Genomic DNA, 26701 nt, shown 5'->3' on the forward strand with positions numbered 1-26701 from the left:
CTTTTTTTTTTTTTTGAAAAAGTCCCCTGGATCGACATTGTCAATACCTTTTAGAATTTTGAATGCTTGAATCAGATCACCGCATCCCGTTATTACAAAAATTGTCCGGATGTCTTAAATATAAACTCTTAAGAGCTTCAAAATCAGCTTGTTTAAACTTTTACACTGACTGGCACTAACTGAATGAGTAGGACGGAGCACATTGTTTGTGTGAAAACAAGCATTTCTGCAAGCACTGCCATTCCAGGAAGACTGTCTTGATGGACACATTGGTCGATGCAGGCACTATGTTTTTGAGCTGTGCACTGTCAACCAGGATCATGCCCCTTGTCACAGAGATCGTTCTGCTTTCTCACACCTGTACACACATTATACAGGTCAGTACATATCACGGCACCTCACAAAACTACATGCATTTGCATACACTGCAGACTACAGGATGCTTTCATTTGATCCTTTAATCCTCCAGGTTGTTGGCCATTAAGTGAACGTGGCAATAATCTCTGAGATAACAATATTGATTTGTAATAATTACGCATGAAGATACCTGGAAAGTATAAGAAGTTCCTGACTCCATCCCATCTCGTTCAGTATAGTTTTTAACATTTGGTTTATAGAAAAATACAGTGGATGTGGCCTGCCTGCATGCAGTTAATGTTCTTTCTATTCAAATATGGTGCAAGAAAATCAAGATTCGCATAAGCAGATCTTCTTGTCACCAATATAAACCGATGCAAAGCCACAGAAGTGTAAGCTGTGAGTGAAAATCTCTCATTTGCTAAATATTAAATCGTGAATAGCCAAAGTTAAGGATTTATTTATTTCTCTGCATGCATTCCAGGGGTGTGCATGGGACTTTAAAGAATTAACATGCCATTTCTGTGTTAAGCGGTCTGAAGAATAATTTATTGCAGAATATCATCATCTTCTAACCATCCACACCACCCCCACCCCCACCCCCACCCCCATCCCCAAGCATTTGAATTTGGAAGCACTTGCTGAAATAAGGATGGATTAAGCCATTCATTAAGGTGTCCAGTTGTGCTAATGTATTTATTTGTCCCTGCAGAAACAATGTGAACTGCATGGGAACTAGCATGGCAGCGTCGCAATACAGAACACTGAGGTGTATATTCATCAGCATGTGGCAGAGGAGAAATTCACGCAACAACCAATAGATAACGTTAATAATCTGGAAGGCTGTTCTGAAAAGATGCTGCTGCTGCTGCTTCATCAGCTAAACTCTGAGCAACTTCCAGTACATCGAGTTCCATGAAAAAGGACAAACTTTTAATAAGAACGCAGCAAATCCTTTTTTTATATTATATATTTATAACGTCTATAAATGCTACAAAACTAGTATATTTTTTATTTAACTCTTTTATTTCACTATTTCACATAAAAAAAATCCTGAAATGTAATTAGTGAAAAACATAGGAGGACTTTTTCAATTTACTATCAACATGTATTATTGAATGGTGAAAGATCTGTACTGTATTATAAAATGTTGTGGGTTAAGACAGAGCTCTGATTGGCTGAACTAAGATATAAAGCATTGCTGTTAATAGACATTGGCACACTGGTAGGCTCTCCTCATCACTAAAAACAACAAGAATAATATAAATATATTCCTAATTCAAACTTCATTTTTTAAACAGAAACAAAAAGAAAAAAAAAACTCAACGGAGAACATGGATCAAGCGTTTGCGACGGCATTAAGGCCACAGCGCCGAGTTTACGCCAGCCTTAAAATTGCCCCGTATGCATCATGACACTTTTGGCACGTTAAGGCCGTGTTAGCACCGCCAAAATGTGCTGCACCATGCCATGCGCTCTTCCGCTCATAACCATGCATTTTAAGGCGTAACACGCCTTAATTATATGCATAGGCAAATTGTAGGTGGGGCTAATTTGTAAATGAAGTCTGTGATATTAAAATTAGATTTATGAAGCAACAGCAGCACTGGCCATACAAGGGTCTACAAATAAGACTGATTTCAAATTGGTCTTATTTGGGTGCAAAGAAAAAGTCAGAAAGCAGCTGATAGGAATGAGCATTATGGTAGCAGTCATATAGGGGCCCAGAAAAATCACTGTATTTTTTAAAAGAAATGACAATAAACGAAACCAACAAATTTCACAGCGTGTCACGAAACCGACATTTTATTTAAAAAAAAAAAAAAAAAAAAAAAAATTCTAGTTACATTATATTCTACTGATGTAAGTTGCATAAAATGTGTTATCATTGATAGTTCATCAAGAATATCACCCAAAAACCAAGGCTGCTGAAACATTTTAACATTTAGCCTAGCTACTGAGTCAACTCTTTAAAAATGAACATTGTAACTCGATTCGCTATTGAAACAATCTTTAAAAATGTAACAAACTTCTGGTAGAAACAAGGCGTTTAAAATGTTCTGCGTTGGCTGCAAAAAAAGGAACAAGAAGACAAAATAGATTTTTTAAAAACAACCTTGAGTGACAAATTCAGCAACATTTTCGAGTTTTATAAGCCTTTAAAACTTATGTTGACACATCAATTAAATTGGCCGTGTAATTCCCATAGCCTATTTTGCTGTCTAATCCCAAAATACAGGTATTAAACATGGGAGAAACGTTAACTGCAAACCTGAAATGACAAAACCGAAGCTTTTGTGTTTTTCATTATACACACTGTACATTAGCAGTATGTAAAAATGTCATTGTACAGTATGAGGAATTCATCAATCATGAAGCCGGTATTTGTTTGAACCCATTGCCATAGTAACCAAATGCATGGCATTGACGCCGGACCGTGTACAGCTACTGTAGCGCTGCTTCCACTTGATAAAAATATGGAATTAACAAGGGAGGCGAAGAGTACAGTAATGTAAAATACTGTAAGCAATGTAAAATGCATATTTTTATGGTAGGCAGTCAAATACACAATTTCTGTGAAATTCGTGATATTGTGAATTTTCATGGGCATTTCTTACGATGGACAGTGCAGACTCCTAACCTTCCTAAACAACCCAGGAACAGAGGGAGAGTATTTAGGGTCTGCATTACCCTTTCTGATCTCCATGAGGATGAAATTATAGCTCAATACCGGCTATTTCATTATGTACAATTGTTTGTATTCGTCGTAGAATAATCTTGGTTCATTATATCCTTTTCATTATGTAGATTTTGTTTTATTCATCGCATAATAATATTATAATATAAAGTCAAGACACTTAGTCAACACGGGTCATTGCCTCTCCAAATGTTCAACTGAGGTAGCCCATTTGGAGGGGAGGCTCTATTTTTCACAGATTAGTCTGTTAATCTGTGCTACTGGCAGCCCATTTTGAGGGTTTCAGAACACCGGTGCTGCAGAATTTTCACATTTAAAAATGTGGCAGTTTACGCCGTGCCTCATTAATTTTGAGCCAGTTTATACATTTGGGATGGTGTAAAATGAGTTATTTTAACCTGAGAGATGGGCTTCTATCCTTTCCAGTTCCTTCAAGTTATTTCTTAGGTTAAAGATTCTAACACTGCACTTGCACTTTGGAGTAAAGACCTTAATGAATGTGGTCCAAGGTATCAAAGGATTTGACAGAGTAAATCCATTTTCTAATAGGGTTCTAGGAGTACAAGTAGGCACACGTTCATAGCAGCATTAAAAATGGACAAACACACAGCCGCGAACGGATGCAAATCACAAATTTTACAGTGGTTTAAAATCGATTCAAGGCCTGGCTAAAACCATTAGATTAGTTTACTTTAATTTCCCACATCTCCAAATCTTGTTAAATTCAGGTATCGGAGAGAATGGGTAGTGAGGAGTTTTCAATGCAGGCTGTCTGAAATAGCACCAGGACATACATCCTAGAATCTATTTTTTAGTGAAGTGGACAAATGTGGGAGGAAACACATGCAAGAGTCAGACAGTCCTCCGGATCCTGATAGCCTGCTGAGACACCCAGCTAAGGAAGTTGCACAAGCAGTACAGTCGGCACCACCTAATCTGGATGCTGATAAATTGGGATTTTTGATTAAATGGGATACAACCCTTTGAGATGGTTCTTCTCAATGGTATTTATGTCGTTTAATTGTGATGTCACTTCATTTAATTGGGATACAGTATTTTCAAATGATGAACGGAGATCACTTTTCAGAGCAAGACAGGTTCGTGTAGCACAGTGCAGTGAATATGTGATTACGCTGCAACTTGCGTAAATTGTCTAAACCATGTTGAACTCTTGAAGGAGCTGCTGGAGTCTCCTGTGGTTTCTCAGGCTGCTGTTGCAAAGAAACCTGGCATGTCAACATCACACTACGTGATTTCATTATTTTTCATTTCATGTAGAAATAAAAAAAACAGCGATTAATTTTGGAATAAAAAAAAAACGATGGACTCAAGTGATGTATTTAACATTTAAATCATAAATGTGATTTGATTTCATTCTTTTTCTTTTTATTTAGAAACAAAAAAGTGAGACTAAGGTTGTCTCCAATGCCTCTTGTTTAATTGGGATATCTGCTTATTCTGAATATTTTTACTTCCCCCGAGGCATCCCCCGAGGTTTTTTTATTTTTTTACCCTACACGATTGACGATGGGTTTAGATCAATGCTCATACAGTACACTGGGGCGTGAGAACATATCCACAGCTTCAATTTACCAAGGATGAAATGTATTCCAGGGGGCTACTTGGTTTTATTAAAATAAAATGTAGCAAATAAATCATTACAACTTTCATTTTCAGGTTCTTTATTATGCTATGCTGGAGGATTTTTTAGTGCATTAGAAAAGCTTTGAATGTGATCCTGAGGGACATGGCAAATTGCAAGCTTCACATAAATTACTCCATTTCTAATAGCCATGCCAAGCACCAAAATACAGTTAATTTGTGACAGCAGCAACACAGCCAGACTTTCAGTGGACCCAGCAGCAAATCCGCCTGATGTTTTAAGATTAGAGGAGCACGGTATATGATGTGTGAATTCCTAGGAGGGATTGAATTTAGCAGTGACATAGCTTGCAGTCATCTACATTTTTTTTTTCCTTTTTGGGAGGCAAAAAGAGACAGATCACTTGCAAGATGAGATGACTGACCGAGACAAAGCACTGACTAGGTATGCATGCACAGTGGTAAGCAATATAGCTAGAATGATGCAAAAGGAGGTGTGGTGGTCCAGTCGTATCTAAAAACTTCTGTACTGAAAGGCATTTTTATATAAATCATGTGTTTGCAATCCATGTAAATGCATATATTACATCATTAGCCTCTGTAACTCATGACCATTAAAAAAATAAAAGGACACAACGATTCACAGATATGATCAGAACCTTCAATAACCACTGATTGACAACAGAGGAATACGCCGACAATGACGCCGCAGTGACTGTTTTGTTGTTGGATTACCTGTAACACCAATACTAGATTGTGTACATATCAGTTTTTGGTCACATTTCGGTGGGTTCTAGCTTTTGTCTCATGGTCTGATCAGATGTCATCTTGATGTGACCAAAAAACAAACTAAGAGTCTGATGGTTATCTACTTTAGTTGTAAATCATGTCTCGAGCAAATCAGAGAACTGCATTGCATTGATCAGAGGGCTTCTTTAAATGTTTATTGGTGTTTTACAAAATCACAATCAGTCCTCTAAACTTATTCTTGATTTTTCTACAGAATGTAAAACATAGTTAAGGTAAAGGGATTTACACCAAGCATAATTATACATCCAGAATATAGAAACATAAATGTGATTATAACTAAAGAAACTCCTTTGTTCAGCGGACAAACGATTCAGCTATCTGCCTTCACTAATACTAAAATCAGGCAACTTTTTACAAAGAGCAACCTACCAGCAGTCTGGTAGCAAAGATGCAGCCAACGTGAGCACATATGAAAATGCCAACGGTGCGGTAATCTCCGCGGCCACAGAACAAATCATGTACTTATCTAACTATGAAAATAAGATGGCTGCTCCTGCGCACTGAATATTCATTAGCACCAAGCCGAAATTAGAGAAGCAAATTGCAACGGTAATCTCTGGTTCTCTACACAGGCAAAAATAATTAAATCCCAATTTAAGCACCCCACGGATCATTGTCTCAAATTGTATTTTTCAGCAGACAAGTAAACAAACTTCAATAGTAGACTGTGGTCTACGATTGGAACGCTTCAGAAAGCAATTAGTGCGACCTGGAAATTGCTGCCGACTCATAACTGTTGGTGTTTCGGTACATTAGGGCTGCCACACTGCCTGAAACACTGCTCCTCTCATTTCAGACACAGCAATAGCATATGCTATTAATAAGGCTAATAATCCATTCACCTCCACAGCTTTCTGACAGTGTTTTTAGTTGATTGGGGATTGCTTATTTTTTTCTCCCATATATAAAATCTCATAAATTCAAGATATATATATGTCGGTAAGACTGAAATTTCATATTCATCTCTCTAAGGCAGTGTGTAAAGCCTGGAGAACTCAGTAGCTCCATATCCTTCTCCAATACGACATCTGACAATGCCAATTTGTTTCCCAATTCGTCAGAAGTCTATTTGATTTATAATGTGCTAAGCCAGCCCTAATAGCTAGCTACTCTTGCCTCTACTGCACTGCAGTCTCCAAGATGCCTTCCCTGCAGAGTGCCTTATATTTCAATCTGCCAATCTTTTACTCATTTCATGCTATAAGTTTCCACTTCTAAGCTGAAAATGCAATTAGAAGGTTTATTAACCACATTGTTTGTCCACAGGTATAAAAGTATAGGGAAAAGAAGAAAAGGTCTTTACTTTTATAAAGGGGAGGTAAGTATTATGAATTAACATTATAGAAATAACCTGAATCACTGATGTGTCACTAGATTGACTATGCAGTACAGTATGCTAAATCTAACGCTGTACAAATCAGTAAAAGCAAAGATTGGTTAGTTGGGCATCAACCTCAAACTGCAACAAGGAAGTCATGGACCACCTAGTCATACATTTTTAAGCAATGGTTATGACAAAAGGTTATAAGCAGTGCTGTTTCCATAGTCAGTTATGAATGCAACCCTTACAGTTGGTCATATGGTTTACTCATTAGTGACAGACATTAAGAATTATCACATAAAATGGGCATTGTGAACAAAGAGTGAGAAGACAGACTTAACAGCATGATTTCCATTACATGAGAGTAGGTGTTAAAACTTCATGCTGATATTGGACTCAGCTCTCGCCAAGATAAGCACCAACTAAGACATAGCTTCTTTTACTGTAAACCAATGTGATCCATTTGTGTTTCCTTCCATCTGATGATGTAGATATCTTTCTGTCAGGTGTTGATGGCTGAAGTGTAATGCTGGCTCCAGGGATCAGCCTATTTTGCCTCCCTGGCGCATCAGCAGACACAACAGCTGCAATGCTGGCTCCAAGGATCAACCAATGTGAGGCCTCCCTAGCGCATCAGCATGACAACTGTCTGGACTGAGCTGAGAAGGGTTCTTCTATGGGGTCTTCAAGTGGGCTCCTTCCATCCTTGGCGTTTCATCGACTATCCCCCAACACCTTAAGAGAGCTTGACAGTGATTCTGGCGTCCCAACATCACCCACCTCCATCCCCCTAAGCCCATCTTACTTACCTTCCTTTACAATGACGTTGCTTTCTTTCTACAATGCTTGAGGTCCCCAACCGGGCTGTTTTGTGCCATGTAGGAGGAGCTGAACTGAGACCAAGGCCTCCTCTTCCATGCTGTACTTGCCCTATGATATCACTAATATGAAGGACAGCCTTTGCATCTTCTACAGCTTCCTTTACTGCCCACTTCCAGTTTTCAATACAGGTGCTGCCTCCCTCACACATTCATCGTGTGACTCTACCAATGTAATTTCCAATCGAACCATGGCACACTTAAACTCCTCGGTTAGAGCTGTGACTGGCAGCTGCAGTATCCCTTTACCATACAGTCCCACTCTGATGAGGCTAATTCCTGACATATGAACTGATTAATGCTTCCAGCTTCTCTACTGTTGTCAGGGAAACCTCATATACAGTAAGTGGCCACAGAAGTCTTGGCAGTAGACCAAACAAAGTACCAGAGTTTAAGTTTGCCCAGCAAAGCGCTGCTGTCTATGCTCTTCGACCTTTACTTCTGAGTAGGGTATTTCTCTGGGGTCTTAAAGCAAAGCAAAGTAACCAACACAAAGTCAATAGATATGTGCCATTCAACTTGCAAGAAAGTACAGTACAGGCAATTACTAATATGTTCATCAAAAGTAAGTTTGGGGCCAAGGTATTTAACTACTCTTGGTAAAGCATGCCCTTCCAGAGTTTTAAATAGCAATTCTTCATTTTGTATAGTGTTTGAGAGATTCAAAACAACATTAAAAGAGTAAGTACCAGGATTCTGGAAAAATATAGCGTTACACGTCCCCACGTGTTGCTATAAGGGTTTAAATAACGTACCTGTCATTTTTCTTTTCAGTGTTAACATCCTGACAACTTTTTGTACATAACTTTAAAGTCTGTTCAAAGCTCTTTTCAAAATGGCCGCTCTAGTGCACTGACAGCATAAGATTATTCCCCACATTGTCAAACTAGGGACACAGCAATAATGAGCCATGATGTGGTAGGGAACAGAAAAGCCAGAGCACTTCCTGCTATGTTTTTCCTGCCGTGATTTAGAGGGCAGTTCTCAAAACCCCAGAGCACTAGAGCAGACCACATCACGGATCGTTATGAACTTACTCGAAGTTCGTTTTTGTAACATTCAAGACCAGTTTATTGTCCAGAAGCTACTGTTGTACTAATGAAAAATGTATTTGCAGGTTTGTGTTGAGTTGATCTAAACTGCTGTTGGCACAGTACAATACTGTGTCATCAACTTATAGTTGAATATTGGACTCTTTACAGACCTGAGGCAAGTCACTGACAAAAATCTAAAAAAGTAGAGGTCCCAAGACAGAATCCTGGTGTAGTCCCATCGTAAGAGATTTCCAGACAGATTATATTGATCTTCAAGCTGCTCACATGAGAACTGCCCAACTATTTTTTATTTGAAACCCTGGATAAGTCAGTACTCCTCATAATAATACAAGTACATTATTATTCACCGTCCAGAAAATAACATTTTGTATTTATTTTATTTACTTCTTAAGGCTGATATAAATGTAGATACATGGAGATACTGCTGAAGAATACAGAGCATCTGGCATTGTGCAAGTCCAATCCAACTATCAGTGCTTATGACTGCAATACGAGTGAACAGGTTCTTACTCTGAATAGTAGGATAATAACAGCTTGAGGGGCTTTTATACTTAAAATACATACAACTTACAGTTGCATGTACTTGTACAAGATATTGTTTCAGACTGAAGAAAAAATAAATAATAACCTCTGTGGCAGATATGAGAAATAAAATGCAAATCCAAGTAAATTCAATATCCCGGTTTAAAATCCTGTAGTAAACTTGCTAAGAGGCACCTTCTGTCTTACCAAATCAGCCTTGAAAATCTTTATCGTTATACAGTGCTTCAATAAAGTTTAATGGAATTTTTTTTATTCAGCCATATATTTAATACTAGAGACATTTTCTTCTCATTAACAGCAGTAAATTGGAATTGCTGATATTAGTTTTCAAATGGCATGGAAATTAAATTGTATATAAAAAACAGAGATCAGGTTTCACTAACACGTTCAACTTGTATAAAAATTGAATACAAATAATAAAAAATAACTTTGACTTGCCAATCTGTACTAACTGCAACATGTTCCCCTGATGTGTCATTTAAATGCACAGGAATCATTTAAATACAAATAAAAAAATAAAAGTATTTTATACGTCTCGCACATTTTTGGATGCAATAAAGGGTACCACATGGGGCTTGTACAAGAGAGGTTTTGTACTGCCTGTGCAGTTAAATGTTTTATAATGCAGTCAGTTCAAAACTAGAACAGTGCATTTTTGTGAACAAAAACAAAGCGTTTCCTGGGACTTAATCTAACATGAGGTAAATGGATATGGGTAAAAAGAAGGGTGCTCAATTTGCAAAAAATATTTTCTTTCCATAATTAAACTGGGGTTGTCGCCTGTTCCAATCTGCAACATGATATTACACTGTATAAATTTAGCATAGCCCCTTATTTCTCTGATAATATAATTAATTCACAGCCCTCTGATCCACCTACGTGGCCCCATGATATCCACCAAACGTGGCCTTGTTAGACATGCAATCTCCTTGACATTACATCTATAAGATTTCCACTTCTGTCTAAATGACTGACTGACTGCTGAAACTGCATTTTTTATATATCCTTTTAAAATATTAAAACCACATGCATGTGCTATTTGCAAATTGGGAAAAATCCTCAATACAGTGTTGCTGGCTAAGCTCAGAAACACATGCCCATATATGGCTGGTTTCACAGGCTCTATTCACACTGCCATACCTAAGGGAACATCAGGTAGTCCAGGATTAGTGAGTCTGAGAAACCACACATTAGATAGACCAAAGTTAACCTAATTCAGTGCCTTAACAATGGGGTGTAGAGGGGCACTACCATGAGGACAATGTGTTTCTCACCCCTCCGTTGGCCCTCCTGGAGCTATAATTTTCTGTTAGGATTATGTATATTGATTTACATTTTTTCACACTGCAAATACTGTAGAGTTTGGGAAATACAATTTAAGTTGTTGATAATTTACGGTATATTTATAATTATGAGCATTGTGCCTCATTAGGTAAAAGTTTCCAGACTGACAATGACATAAGAGTTGAAACAGGCTGCGTGATAAAGAAGCATTACATCGGATTGTAAACGCCATTAGTTAGTATAGCATTACTCTCAATGATGGATCCATCCAAGCATTTGTTTGCTTGCATATTAACTGACACTTTAATGTCCTGCTTTTAAAGAGTTGGTAAGGGAAACAGGAGTATACATAGAAAGTGATCTTCATTTCCAGTACAAGAAGCAACAGCCAAAGCCAACTTTGGAGGCAAGAATGAGGCTATGTCTTACCCTATCTGTAATCCTCCTGCTTGTAAAGAGCAGAAAGATTGTCCTTGCACCCAACAAACCAGTTACAATAGATCATATGGCATTAATTACAATAAGCTGTAGAAAGGTAAAATAGTAGAAATGGTATGAATGGTGTTTTAGTTGTACTAAACAGTGACAATGGGATCAATAACGGACATAGGAGCACTGACTGGAGGGTCCTCTCTGTTGTATACACACTGTACTAAAGAAAGCTCAGTAGCCACCTGGTGGTAATTTCACTCTATTGCAAACTGATCCAATTAGAACTGAAACTATTACAAAGAGAAACAATCATCCAAACATCCTCAGGTGGCTAGCTGTGGAATTGAATTGTACCAAACCATTAATAATGCTGCCTCAAACAGCTTCACGCTCAGCAGAGCCTAAATGCTAGTGAAGAAATAAAAATGAGCTGTGGGACAGTCCAGGAAATCCAATTGACCTGACAGCTCAGCTGGCAGAGTATCTGGGTGAAAGTCAGGGAGAACGGGTTCGATCCCTTGCATTTTCAACCACACAGTAATCAAACATGCATCTTTGTGAAAATGCCTAAAGGACCCACAGGCTAGGCTGTACCGGTTAACTGGGTGTTATCGAAGTGTCAGCTGCTTGACCTTAATTGAAACTGTATTTCACCAGGATAGCCCAGTGAGGTACAACACCTTAGGCAGTTGTACATTAACATATGTCAATTTAAAATCACCAAGATAAAAAAGGCAACTGTTTTGTTAAAAGGAACCATTTTAAATAATGAATACATCTTTAAATACATCTATGGCCAAACATTGTTGCATCACCTACAATTTTAGGACTGACAGAATTAAAAAAATAAAAAATAAAATCTGAACATCATCTTTAATTTAACATTATGTAAATCGAAGAAACTGCAAAATGATATCGCAAAAGTCTACTGGAAGCCATAATAGTACCAAAGTATTTTAATGTTGGATTTCAAAATGTCACATTTTTCAATTTGTCAGTTTTTCATTAAGTATACGGAAAACTACAAAGCGGTATGTAATTCAATAACTCATTTTACTTTGACTTTATGAAGTAAAATGCGTTCATTCTATAAAGTTATGTATGTTCATATTATAATAAAGGCAGTTTTGTGAATAGAACCTAATGTAAACAGAAGGCTTACCTCTGAACTCCTCATCCTTCCCCTCCTCCTCAGCAAGGTGAGAATCCGCTGCACTTCCCAAAGCTTCTCCTCCTTGACGGGATCCTTCACACCAGCACTGAGGTCTGAGTGGAGCCGATTCAACAGGAACTCCTGGGAAAGACCGAGACGCTGCATCAGTGTGCAGCAGCAAAGGAAACTGATCCTCACCACTCAGCTTCTTAAGAGATGGGAATGTGTGCACATAAGCCCATCAACTCGAAGTTTTCAATTCTGAGAGAAAGTTATTTTCTAAAAAAATTGCAGTGGTCTTGGTCTATTAAATGGAGGGCTCATCAACTGCACATATTTGACCAAATCCAACAAGCACTTTTTTCTAGCAAGAATAATAAACTGGTGATGTTACATACAGTTGTAGTCAAAAGTTTACATACCCCAATGGAAATGTATAATTTCTAGAAACTTTTCTCTCGAAAACAATAATTATAGGAAAAAGGTGGGTTGAAATTTGTAGCAAAACTTGCTCAGGACCTTCAGAATCTTTCTTTTGGTACTGGCTGCAGTTCAGCTCAGTGACGCCAGGAACCAGGCAAGTTTACTCTCAAGCAACACAAATAAGCTACATTGTGTGGGGATATGAGCAAACGCCGACTGGATTGTGACCACCACATTTAGGAGAAAAGCCATTTTTTTAATGAAAGAAAAAATTGCAAGAACTAACATAGTTGCAGCTACAGTAGCAACTGGGAAATTATTATTCAGAGAAATGTCTTGCTAGTTTTACAAAATTGTTTTATTCCTTTCTGAAAATTTGCATATGCCCTTGTACCAAATGCTGCCCTAAATGTCAGCACATACATCAATGATTCCCAGAGATAGTCATTTAAAATGTAGTCAGGCAAATTCAAATCAACATCTGTTGGACCGTCTAATAGTTCATTCCTTGATCCACTACTTTATTCATCGTGACTTCGCCCATTAGGCATGGTAATTTAACTTGTGGGATTCTGATACACTTTTATGCTTCCAATTTGCAGATTTATTTACCTTATTCTTGTTTAATGACAAACTCATTTGCACAAATTATAACTTGGTGTCTCACTAGTTACAGTAATTACTTTCTAATTCTACACTAGCAAGGGCCCTGTCTTCTTTGGCCCCTGCTTTGTGGAGTGAGTTACCTATTGCTATTTGTTCTGCTGTTTCACAATTAGGTTTTTTGAAAAAAGCACCATTACTGCATCATTTCCCCAGTGTCTTAATTATTCCAAGTCATTCTAATCTTGTTCTATTATCAGCCATGCCAACTGGATTATTGGAAGGTTAATCATGTTAGGATGAGATTTCTGCATCCTCCTGCCGCTATTGGGAGGTGCTGCAGAGTCATTTTGATGGATGTTGTATTTTTTCCTGTTGATTTGCATGTTTCATATTTCTTGGCGTGTCAGTAGAATGCAAAGCAGATGAACATGCAAGACTCCTGGGTTTCTCTGCCTAAACTGAACATGGAGCATGATTGTGTCTGAGAGTATGTTTCCATGCTTGTAGGATTATAAAACAAGCGGAATAGCTATCCCATTCACTTTCATTGGGATTCCAAATCCTGTTATCCTGGGATAAAACAATACGTTCCTTTGATAGCATAGCAACAGCAGCCTGTTGTTGAATAACTGATTACTTTGTGGTATTAAGTGTAATAATTCCATAACTTACTTATGAGATATACAGTGTTGTAAAAGAAACTTCAGTCACAGAATTAGTCACAACGGGCAATGATCGCCTGATGACACTACATCCCTGAACATAATAATATTCAAAAGCTTGTAGAATTTGTTAAAGGGGGTGTGTTGTATTGCGGTATTATCCAGGTAAAGGCACTGGCATAAGGGTGCTCTAGAAGAACACAGGGCCTGGCTCTCACCTGTCTACCTGTCTCACCTGTCTACTGATTTCCTCCTCGGGGTTCTCCAGAGTGTGCAGCAGCTCTGGGTTGGATGACAGCTCTGACCACTGAAGAGGCCTCACCACTGGCTGCATGGACACATCTCCAAACAGCTCTTCTACGTGGCTCAGCAGCACGTGAAGGAGGGCTTGGCTTACCTTTTTAAACACAAAAGAAATGAAACATCACCTTGGCAAGATTGTCAGACTTTGCTTTGCTCAGCAGAGAAAACCACCTACAATATATAGAGCTAGCTAGTAGTAGTATGCAAGGTCTGTATTCTGTTTGTGGAAGTGCTGTGGTAGGCTCCTAATGCACAGCAACTTCCCAGTATAAAATCAAAGGCTCCACATACACACCCTAGTCCACCCTGAACCAGTCCAGCATATGTTACGATTTCATATCACACAAAACTAAACCTAACAAGGCTATTCGAGTAATCTGCAACCCAGTTAATAGTGTGGTTTATAGTCCATCCAACCTCTCACTCCAACTGAACCACACTGTAACAATCTAAAGGGATAGGGGCTTACTAAGTTATATTTATTAAAAGGCAGGCAAAAGTGCCAGCTTTCCTCCGAACACCAGAACTTGCCTTTAAGGTGATCTTAACTTTCACAGCACATACAGTATACAGCGTAGTCAGAGCGACTCCTGTGGCCTCAAACCCTCTTTTTATAATACTGTACTGTCTTACACAACCCTCTCACCAAAGCTAGTTTTTTTTACTCCATTTACCTGTATGCACAAAATCCATCACAGTGTGCGGTTGTTAATCAACTTCCACCTGCTGCAAGAGAGTGCTGTCAAACACTAAATAGATCAGCGAGACCTACTGTACCACCACATGAAGAGTTCTGATATCTGTGGGACTGTGAGATGAAAATTAGCACCTGTACAGGTGCAGACAAAAAAACAACAACACAGGTACAAAGCTGCTATGTACAAAAAGCATGCATGCTCCTGCTGCTACTTGCTACTTCCTGCTGCTACTTACAGCACATTAATATTGCAGTACCATGACTTGTAGTTCAAGCACGACTTATTAAGAATACAAAAGTTAACAGTGGACAAATGTTAGCCAATGAGTGAATAGTATCTAATTTTTTTATTTTTTTATTAGGCTTTAATGTTGAGACAATATGGTAAATAAAATATACAGTTAATAAATAAATATATCTTTAAAAGCTCCAGTTAACACAAACAGAAATGTAACAGTAACTGTGATTGTGTTAGCCGTTTGAAAATGTGTATCTAAACATTAACTCCCTGTTTATTGAACAGCAGTAAACAGGGAGTTTATTTAATTTCGAATATATTTTCTTCCTCAGCAACCTGAAGCGGTCGTTGTGTGCATAGTGTAATGTAACTGTTGGCTGACTGTAGATATTTCAAGGTTGCTACCTGTAAGCACAGATAAAGAGTTTTAACCTTAACACATACCTTCAGACATCGGATGTCTGGCACCAAGTTCAGAGTCTCTGAGGCAACACTGGTTATGAAAGCACTGTGAAAAGTAACCGAATCTGCAGAATCAAGGTGGGTGAGCATTTATAGCTATTCATCTCCTTCAAGATCTTCCTACTCTGATGATAAACAAGCAATGGAAAAATACAAAACAGTTTAAAAACACGAGTCAAATAAAATTTAAAATAAGTTCCAAAGGACACCAAAATCCCTTTTCAGAACCAGTGTACTGCTACTGCTTCAGTTCCTAAACAGAGATACAGTAACTTGCAGAAGTTCACACTTGTAATGATCGTATAATGTAGGCATCACAGTTACATTGCCAGACCATTATATTCAAAGGACATCCTGTACAAAAGTATATCACCAAAAAAAATAATCGTTTTGTTCAACACTTTATAATGATTTCCAATAACTGTACTCATTTACACCACGAAGTTCAGAGTTCAACTATTTCAAAGTAATATTTGATTTGAAAGGTTTGTAGCCAGACTAGTCTTTTAAAATAAGACAATATAATGCAATAACTTTTATTAAAAACCAGCATAACGTTTCAGACACACTAGCTTCCAAGATTATAAAGACATACATAAAAACAGTGTGCACAGTGACCGACAAGATAGAAAAAAATGTATTTGTAATAGTACAGGTAGAATTTCAAAATACATTAAAAGATGACTTTAAACACCTAACATGTGAATGCCGTTATGAGTAAACTGACCTTGGACCTTAGTCATACAGCAGATCAAAGAAGGGCACCTTCTCCTGTGTTGCAATCTACATGTTTTTAAACATTCTGGAAATGAGTCAACCATAGAAAAACGCTGTGCTAGTTTACACAACTTAAAATTAAAGACTTGAACTTGATACCATATACACTGCCTTGAATAGCTCAGCCAGTCCAGTTTCAGGAGTGTGAACAAAACAGGTGCCTGTGAGCTACTTTCACAGCAGGTGGAACAACTTGTTATAATGAACATTTAAAGTGTAAACAAATTGGGCAAGCAGTTCTGTAATGTAGATATAACTTTCATGAGCCAAAGCAATCAGAGGCCAGGTCACAACCTAGGAAGAAATAATCTCAATAACTCTCTGTGGCAGGAATGGCAGGGCGGTGACGTCAGACAGAAGCAGGAACTAAACAAACCAGTACTGCAGATCAAAGTAAATGACGCGGCGCGCCGTTTTATTTTAAATACAAAAATAAATAAAAGGTTTTAACAAAAAAGACTTGCTCACAGTTAAACAGAAACAAAATCACGAACACAAAAACAACACAAGTCAGGCTGGGCTGTAGCCTTCACTGATCCTGTATTTAATTTTTCCTTTCAGTTTCGTTTTCTCTCTCCGCTCCTCTCACACACCCACCCCGTGTGCAGACATCTGCAGGTTTATATATCGTGGCCGAGGGGTTTAACTAGCTGGCAATTATTCTATTACCCCTCGGCCACAATTACTGTGGATGGGGCTTCCCATCCACGCTACTAAACAAATACAAACAATGCGGCTACGCCGCCATATAAATACAACTAAATCATAACGACAACAATAATAATAATAATAATAATAATAATAATAATAATAATAATAATAATAATAATAAATAACACAGCGGCAGAGGGGGAAACCCCGTTCTCAAAGTAAATGAACAAATCAATGTACAGGGCTCTCTACCGCCCTGCTACACTCTCCAATAGCAAGTTTCATCACTACTGGACGAGTAGAGAACAACCTGGAAACAAGGTTGACTTGCCTCTGAGGGAATGATAGCCATAGTTGACGTCAGGACCTCCTTGGAAATGCATTTACAAAGGTGCTCTGCTTGTCAAATAAATAAAGACTTTTTACAAAAATATTTGTTCGATCAACCCTGCAGAGACCACGTTTTGATGGATTTTGGCACAGGTTTTGGTCTGTTGTCTATTTTTAACCAGTTACTATTATTGAATGTTTTTACTTATTGAATCCTAGAGCCCCTGACCACAATGATTCCCAACACAGTCTAACACTGGCTCTAGGTGAGGTATATCATAATTTGCATATAAAGAAAAAGATAACTGTAATTAAAATGCTAACATTGCTTGTAATATAAAAGACTTTGGATTTTTACAACCTTTCAGGTATACATTTCATGCAACTAAAGGCATGTCCACTAAGCAGTTTGGGTAAAAAAGTACCTTTAGTGTGGGGCTGAAGATGATGCAGATATTGTGGACATTCATCTTGTTCTTGTCCTCGTTCAGGATGACGTGGTGGAGATGCACAGCCAGCCAGGACAGGAGGCAGTGGCGTGTCTCGGGCAGCTCCGCCAGCAGAGTCTGGAGTGTGAGAACCGCCTCGTCCTCCCCGGCGCGGTATTGGCACCAGCAGTCAGAAGCAGCTTTCTCAAAGTGGGGCAGCAGCTCAGCAGTGAACAGACTCTCAGGCAGCTCGCGCAGGTAGCGCTTCAGCAGGCAGGCCACCGAGTTGTAGTCCATCTCGTAAAGGGGCGGCCTCCCCCCCCGGTCATACTGCAGCATCAAGTTCTCCACCCTGCTCTTTAGCCCTGGAAACAGTTGACATAAATAAGTTAAAGATATATCAACTTAGAAAGAAAGAAAGAAAGAAAGAAAGAAAGAAAGAAAGAAAGAAAGAAAGAAAGAAAGAAAGAAACAAACAAACAAACAAACAAACAAACAAACAAACAAACAAACAAACAAACACAGAGCTAGTTATCAAAGCAGTTTTCCTCACCAGATACTCTGTAGATCCCTTCCCGGTGGAGGCCGTTGGCCTCAATATGGTGCACACAGTCCCGGAACACAGCAGGTAGGCGAACCCCATCACACAGCATAGTCCTCTGGGCACACTCCTCCAGCAGGGCTCCAAAGACAGGCATCCACTCCAAACCTTCGCTCTCTGTGCCAATGTTCTGCTCCCCCACCACTACTGCCATTGTCAGGACCTTCTTCTGCTTCCTCCCCTCGCCCCGGTCGTCCTTGGTCTTCTCTCTGCCTTTGACCTCTTTGTCCATCAGCCTGGAAAGCAGGGCTGTTTTCAGGAGGCTGTTGAACAGGCGTTCCTTCACGTCTGTCTCTTTGTCATCCCCCAGCCTTTCAGGAGGGCTGGTGTCACTGGTGTCCGGAGCTGAGAAAAGAAAGAGAAAGTAGAATGATTTTCCTCTGTTTCTGAACATTTTTTCGAGATTAATTTGGTAATGCAGACATCTTTACAGATTTCCTGACCACCAAACCAGCCAATTTCTGCGGAGTAAAAATGGTGAGTATAATACCAAAATGCCACTGAAGAGGCAGGAGCAGGAACAGATTTTCTAAATTTAGGACAAGTTAGAATAGCTTGTCTTTAATGACAATATCCAAACCAATTAACAAGGTAATTACTTACAAATTGACTATCTACACAATAAAAAGAAGGCATGATACAGGTACTGCAGTATTATTAATATGTAAATTAGGGTTTGCATTCTGTTTTAACCGATTATATCCCCCCCACCCCATGGAAAGGCGTTGTAATGTTCCAATCATCAACTTTACACTGTGCAGTAGGTACAGTGCGTAACTGGTATACAGGCGTGCTTAACGGCAATTTGAAAACGTAAACATTTTGCCCCATTAAGCTGCATAAAACAAAATCAGTTAGCCAGTATGTAAAGAAAAAAAAAATAGGATTTGGTTGAAGATACCATAAAAAGGAAAGACATCCTGCAAATATGCAGGCCCTCCTACAGCCTCGGGTGGATTCAATGTCTACCATCAACCCCAGGATTGATGTTCTAGAGAAGCGGCCCGCTGTCCCCAGCACTTCAAGCATTCTCCAGCCAGCGGAGGTTGAAGCTCCTCAGTATAATCTGGCCTCAGCTTCCACTGCAGCTGGGCCCACAACAGCCATCAGACGCCACTCCGTACCACCCCAACTAAGACGTCAAATCATTGAGGGTAAGGACGTGAATCTGGTTTCTATTTCAATAGCATCTATGAGTTCCTTGACCACCGAGTGGTAGATTGTGGAGAACTCGCAGTAACACTGAAGTCCCGCGATCCATACCTCCTGAAGAATCTTACACTAGGAGAGTTTCTAATTGCATTTTCTCTATACTGGGACATTCTATGCAATGTATACCCTCATAGACGTCAGGAACTCAGCAGTGTGGAGGGCAGCAGTGTGGAGTAGTGGTTAGGGCAGCAGTGTGGAGTAGTGGTTAGGGCACTGGACTCTTGACCGGAGGGTTGTGGGTTCAATCCCCAGTGGGGGACACTGCTGTTGTACCCTTGAGCAAGGTACTTTACCTAGATTGCTCCAGTAAAAACCCAACTGTATAAATGGGCAATTGTATGTAAAAATAATGTGATAACTGTATAATGTGAAATAATGTATAATGTGATATCTTGTAACAATTGTAAGTCGCCCTGGATAAGGGCGTCTGCTAAGAAATAAATAATAATAATAATAATAATAATATATGTTATATCTGACGCTATCAAGTCCATCAAAGCAGTGGGTCACGGAGCATGGCTAGCAAAAGTGGACAACTCAGATGCCTTCAAATCCATGCCAATCCACCCGTCACTTTGTCACCTGTATGGCGTGCAATGGGAGGGACTGTTTTATTTTGCAACTCAATTGACGTTCGGCTGCAGTAGCAGCCTCAAAATATTTGACTGTGTCGGAAGCATTATGCTGGATCCTGCTAAACAACAACCGTGTTCCATTCCTGCTCCAGCTACTTGATGACTTTCTCCTCATCTCTCCTCCTTCTCCCCCTCTGGATCAAGCAATATCAGCTCTCCGTTCACTCTTCAAAGCAGTGGGCATTCCCCTGGTGGAAGAGAAAACTATAGAGCCAGTTACTACTATAGAATTCCATGTGATTACACTGGACTCAGTCAAGTTCGAGGCCCGGCTCCCGCAAGACAAACTGGAATGGAGACGCCTCCTGATCAGCAGCTTCCAGTTATCTCACTGCATTTCAAAAAAGAAACTCCTCTTAATTTCAATTATGCTCCAAGAATCATTCCACAGAGAAGGACTTTCATTTCACGTCCGATAGCTCTCGCTTCAACAGTCAGCAACCTCAACGAGCACATCATCATCTCTGCAGAGACTCGCAAGGACATAACAATGTGGACTACGCTGCTTCAACATTGGAACGGTTTATCAATGTTCCATGAGGAATGCATAGCGGCCTCAGACTTGGCTATGTTTACCGACGCCTCTCAACTAGGATATGGGGCGAGTCTGGCAGATCAATGGTTCTATGGTCAATGGCCCCCTGAAATTGTCAACCTGCCCCCTGAACTGAAGTCCACAGCCCTTCTAGAACTGTATCCAATAGTAGCGGCAACCCTCCTCTGGGGCAAGGACTGCTCTAGAAAATCAATTTTGTTCTACTTTAACAATATAGCTATTGTTCATACAATTAACAAAGGACGTTCTTCAGTACCGTTTATAATGAAATTGCTGCGTCGACTTGTCGGTTTGCTAATAAGTTTCTAATTCAAGCCCGTCATATGCCTGGTTCCTCTAACGTTGCTGCTGATGCTCCTTCTCGCCTGCAGGTCTCCAGATTCCACCATCTCATGCCAGCCGCAGCCCCTCCCCCGCTGCAACCTCCTCTGTTCTACCAGTTGATCATGGATTAAATGCATCTCTTTCTAGACTGCTACAATCCTCCCAGGATAATATGTCTGCAGCCCTGGCTCCTGCTATCAATTCATCATATCGTACTGCATGGAATGCGTACTCTCGATTCTGTGCTCAACATCAGATAATCCCATTGCAGTTCAACCACATCGAGATCCTGACATTCATTGTTCAACTCCGAGACAATAACCATCTTTCTCCTTCCTCTATTCGTTCCTATCTGTCCGGAATACAACACCATTACCGCCTTCAGTGCTGGCTGGTTCCCAGATCAGAGAGTGTGCACAAATCTATAATTATGAGCCCTGTCCTTGACACCACATTTGAAAGAAAATAAATGATACATATTAATCATCCTGTTGCCATGGGACCTACAATGATGTTGTGTAGTGTAAAATGCAAAGTAACTTATCTTTTGTTTCTTTCTCGGCATTGTATATAAATGGTATTTCCAGGGATTGGACAGCAAAAACTAAACATGTGACAATCGTCAAAAGGGACCTCGGGGTCAATCAGGACTGCAACGCTTCCACACGAGAAAGTCCAGAATCTCAATATCTTGTGCTGTTCTAGATACACTTTGCAAATGAGAGCCTAAAGCAGGTTCTATATGGACAACTCTAATCACAGAGGTGCCATTCTTTCTTATATATATATATATATATATATATATATATATATATATATATATATATAGATAGATAGATAGATAGATAATTACATTTTTAAAATAACATCCATGTAATATCTTACAATACAAACATATTCTCAAATATATAGCCTAACTAACATTCATACATGTATAAATCTAAACCTGCAACCCATACCTTCAGTGGTAATTATTACATGCAGGAATAGGAATAGTATGGTGATAAACATTATAACGTTTTTAACCGTCACTGTAGTAAGCCAACAGTAATATGTAATATATAAAATGTTATACATATTTTTATTACATTAAATATATCCAGTGTATGTATTTGTATATGATAGATAGATAGATAGATAGATAGATAGATAGATAGATAGATAGATAGATAGATAGATAGATAGATAGATAGAATATGGACTGGAGAGGAGGGCTAAAGTAGAAAATGATTGACCCGAGGGAAGAATATTGTTACCGACAAGGGACTATAATGCGCTTATAGGGTCACTGGGCTGTCTAACTGCAGTTGGTTTATATATGTTACAGGCATATTGCGAAATGCCTGATTCACTCAGTAGTTAGGCATTACATGAAATGCCTAATCCCTTGTCATTTGGTATTATTAACTCAAACATTTTTGCTGCTTTTAGTTGTATCCAGTATGGTGTTAAAGTTGTTCCCACATCTTCCCGATCCCAAATTTAATTAAAAATCATGCTATACATCCATGAATTCTATTTCCTAAAATTAAAAAATGTTTAAAATCAGAAATGCTTTGTATCGGGAATACAAACCTTTCCAGAGAGGTTGTCTCACCAGTTCAAGTGAATTTAAGTCAGAGATATAACTACAACATAAGAACATAAGAAAGTTTACAAATGAGAGGAGGCCATTCAGCCCATCTTGCTTGATTGGTTGTTAGTAGCTTATTGATCCCAGAATCTCATCAAGCAGCTTCTTGAAGGATCCCAGCTTCAACAACATTACTGGGGAGTTGGTTCCATACCCTCACAATTCTCTGTGTAAAAAAATGCCTCCTATTTTCTTTTCTGAATGCCCCTTTTTGTGACCCCTGGTCCTTGTTTCTTTTTTCAGGTCAAAAAAGTCCCCTGGGTCGACATTGTCAATACCTTTTAGGATTTTGAATGCTTGAATCAGATCACCGCGTAGTCTTCTTTGTTCAAGACTGAATAGATTCCATTCTTTTAGCCTGTCTGCATATGACATGCCTTTTAAACCCAGGATAATTCTGGTCGCTCTTCTTTGCACTCTTTCTACAGCAGCAATATCCTTTTTGTAACGAGGTGACCAGAACTGAACACAATATTCTAGGTGAGGTCTTACTAATGCATTGTAAAGTTTTAACATTACTTCCCTTGATTTAAATTCAACACTTTTCACAATATATCCAAGCATCTTGTTGGCCTTTTTTATAGCTTCCGCCACATTGTCTAGATGAAGAGATTTCTGAGTCAACATAAACTCCTAGGTCTTTTTCATAGATCCCTTCTTCAATTTCAGTATCTCCCATATGATATTTATAATGCACATTTTTATTGCCTGTGTGCAATACTTTACACTTTTCTCTATTAAATGTCATTTGCCATTTACTATACAAACAAACGCACAGCTGAAAATTACTATTGGTGAAACAAATATATATTTTTGGATACTCCTGTTTCCCAGAATCGGACAAGGACTTTCTTGGTGTCAAAATAAAGGTAAGCGATTACAGTTTAGTCACATGTAAGAAGATATCCTGCAATCTTTAAAGAGTAATGAAATTCCAATAAATGGAAACAAGCTGCACTGAAGGGTGAGCCAGTCACATGACATGTTCCAGAGCAAGCCTATAAAGAGAATTAGACATCACAGAACTATGGTCTTTAAATTCAGAAGGAGTTCATACTCACAGTAACATCCCAGTAATAATGAAATGGAACTAATCCCATTTCGAGGTAGCAGAACACCATTATCCTGTAAATCCCTTTGCTAATGGCAATTATAGCTCTACACACAAAACTGCCTCTTGGGGAGACAATAATTAGCATCTTGCTTAACTACTGTAGATACAGTGGGTAAGTCACTGGATTAGCTTTGTCCTTAGGAAGTTTTGAAGATAATGAATCAGCCTCCCAACATTCAGTTAGAACCATAAAGCAGCAAGCAAGGCTTATCTGCACAGAAGCAAGCAAGAATGAGATTTTGAGAACCAAGTGTGTGTTGCTAACCAGGGACATAAACACAACATGACAGGCAGATTCATAGAGCAGGTAAAATAGCTCATTTTTAAAGGTACAGCTAGCTACAGGTTGTTTTCTTTCTTTTTGTTCTTTTTTAAATGCACAGAAATACTAAGAATTCAAAATCAGAAATCAAAGAATTGTGTATCAAGTAAACGTATGGAATACTAGAGAATGAAACTAATGACGATAATATACCATTATTTATACTGTGAAGTGTATTCCCCTCTTTGTCTATTACATTCATGTATTCCTCTCTGTCTACATTAGTCAAACACTGCAATACAACCTGTGACTCAAAGGGAACAGGAGAACTAATTAAATACAGAGTGTTTGAATTTAAAACATGCTGATCGCAAAGGGCGAGATTCTGACCAAACAAATCTTCATAAGGTCATCTGTATCCGTAGTTTAAGAGAAGTCCTATTTTGAGGCAATATTTCTCTGTAACGTAGCCATCAATAAAACCACATCAAGACCAGCAATGATGATTTATGTTGTTGAACTCTACCTGGAAATAGTAAGCCTCTGTAATCGTTTTTGTCCTTTATGCCAAACACTAAAATGTTTTCCACTAACTTAGTGACAGTTTTTTTAAGAAAGAAACAAGCACTCTAGAGCCGCAGCCTGAAAAGCTGCCTAAAAATGTTCTACAGTAGACAGACTTTTCTTTATCCTATTTAGGATCTGGCCCCCGTTTCAATGGAAACTCAGAATAATGGTCCAGTGGTTATAGCAATGGACTTCAAGCCAGAACAGCCTGGGTTTGGATCCCAGCTCAGAAACACTGAGTCACTGTGTGACCTTGAGTCAAGTTGCTTGGCCTCCCAATGTTTCAGTTCCACGAGCTGTACTACAGGTTAGATAGAAACCAAATTCCTCCCTCTGGAAATAAATCATTAACTGGAAACATACAGTAACATATTGTAAGGAAAAAAGGTCAAGCTTTCATTGGCATAACTAATCACAGGCTGCAAAACACGCATACTTAAGTCACCAGAGCTAGATTTTTGCAAAAACTCAGCAAAACTGTATACAGTACCAAATTTCATCTTAAAATTTACCAAGGGGGTTTCCAGATATTTCTGTAGTGGTCAGACTCACAACCCATAACCTGGGTGTATAAACAGGTTCATCCATGCTCCTACGAGATGCCAAATCTAATAAAACTTTCTGAAACAAAAGCAGTAGGCTTGTGTCTCGGACTGAGTCGTATCCAACTGCACGAGTCTTCTATTAATCCAGATAGGCTTGTTTTTGCCCATTATCTAATAACCCATTCCTGGAAGACACAAATGGAAAGTCTAGTCTCCAAGAACACTAATTTACAGACATATGTGGATGCCATGCCTTTTAAACAAGAACTTTAAAACACACACACACACACACACACACAGTAAAATGCTTCAAAATGAAAAGTGCTGAATTTATACTTTAATTGTAATTCTAATTGTAATCCCCTCTTCAGTGCATCTGGCAATATGTTCTTACACTCCCTGGGTTGCTATGGAAACCATTTTTCTATTTCCAGCTGCTTCCAGCAGGATAGCAAATGTCAGCTGTATACATGTGAAGAGAAAGGAGAACCCACACAGTTTTACAACACACATTAAGAAAATAAAACTTGTAAGCTTGCTTTTTGGTACTGAGGGGGCAGATATCAAGCATTGGTAATAAAATGGACAAAGAGAATACTTGTTAACATCTTTGGCCCTTTGTAATACCACGAAAAAGAGCTAGAACAGCAAGATCCACAGTATAATTAAAACATGTCTATAGTATATGCTATCTCTATTTCACCACACACAGAGTTTGGGAAAATAATTGTAAAGAATTGTTAATCCAGGCCAGCATCAGCTGTACTTTAGATGATAGTTAATACTGCATATAATCAAACGTCAGTAAATGATGTATGTGGGGATGCTTCAATCCATGCCTCACTGGGAGGAATACATTACAAACATAAATTATACCTTTTCCGCCATTACATACGTTTTCCATACCCCATTAAAATATGAAATGCATCACACTGAAGGCTGCATTAGCCAAAACGTTTGTCGACTTGACTTTCTTGGTCACATTAAAATTTTTTAAAGTGTTCTTCTGCAAATAGCACTAGTCTGCGACAATAGAAAGATAAAGCAATACGAAATCTGCACATTTAGCAGGTTTTCATTAATGCCATTCATTCACAGCTTTGGGTTTATAAGAGTGTACGTGAACTCCTGCCTCACGTCCCCATCAGCTTTTAATGCAGCTGGTCTTCACATTTTATAAAGCGTCTTGAATAATAATTTCGCAACTTCCCGTACAAGATTTCCCCTGCAGATTTCCAACAGACGTATACTTTTAGAACACTGCATGATTACTATCCCAGTGACCTTAATGTATTTGTGTTAGAAGCTTCCATGGCTCCTATGTAGTGAGCGCTGGACTGCTTTATCTTGCTTTAGATAATGATCTACCTGTGGCCTGAGACATAGACTAGTTCAGATCCCCTGATTAGATCTGGCTCTGTGTTTTACATGTGATGCTCCAAAGTTTTAAAGGTGTTTGTTTGACAACTTTACCTTCTGCTTTTTGACATGCAAGCTATTATAGAGTTATTGTGTTTAACTTGGAAGCCTTGCCTGTATTGT

General features: G+C 38.8%; 1 protein-coding gene across 2 annotated transcripts in view; it reads right to left on the minus strand.

Annotated features, from left to right (window-relative positions):
* LOC117405196 (ralA-binding protein 1-like) overlaps positions 1–26701 on the minus strand; it is a 63818-nt gene that overhangs the window by 22719 nt on the left and 14398 nt on the right. For both annotated transcript variants that reach the window (XM_059030066.1, XM_059030065.1), the window contains exons 2-5: positions 18264–18656; positions 17708–18075; positions 14060–14221; positions 12143–12274 (exon numbers count right to left, since the gene is read on the minus strand). In XM_059030066.1, the coding sequence (XP_058886049.1) occupies positions 12143–12274; positions 14060–14221; positions 17708–18075; positions 18264–18543 (942 nt within the window). In that variant the 5' untranslated portion in view covers positions 18544–18656. The remainder of the gene's footprint in view (positions 1–12142; positions 12275–14059; positions 14222–17707; positions 18076–18263; positions 18657–26701) is intronic.

This window comes from Acipenser ruthenus, chromosome 9, assembly GCF_902713425.1.
Source record: "Acipenser ruthenus chromosome 9, fAciRut3.2 maternal haplotype, whole genome shotgun sequence".
NCBI classification, from domain to species: domain Eukaryota; kingdom Metazoa; phylum Chordata; class Actinopteri; order Acipenseriformes; family Acipenseridae; genus Acipenser; species Acipenser ruthenus.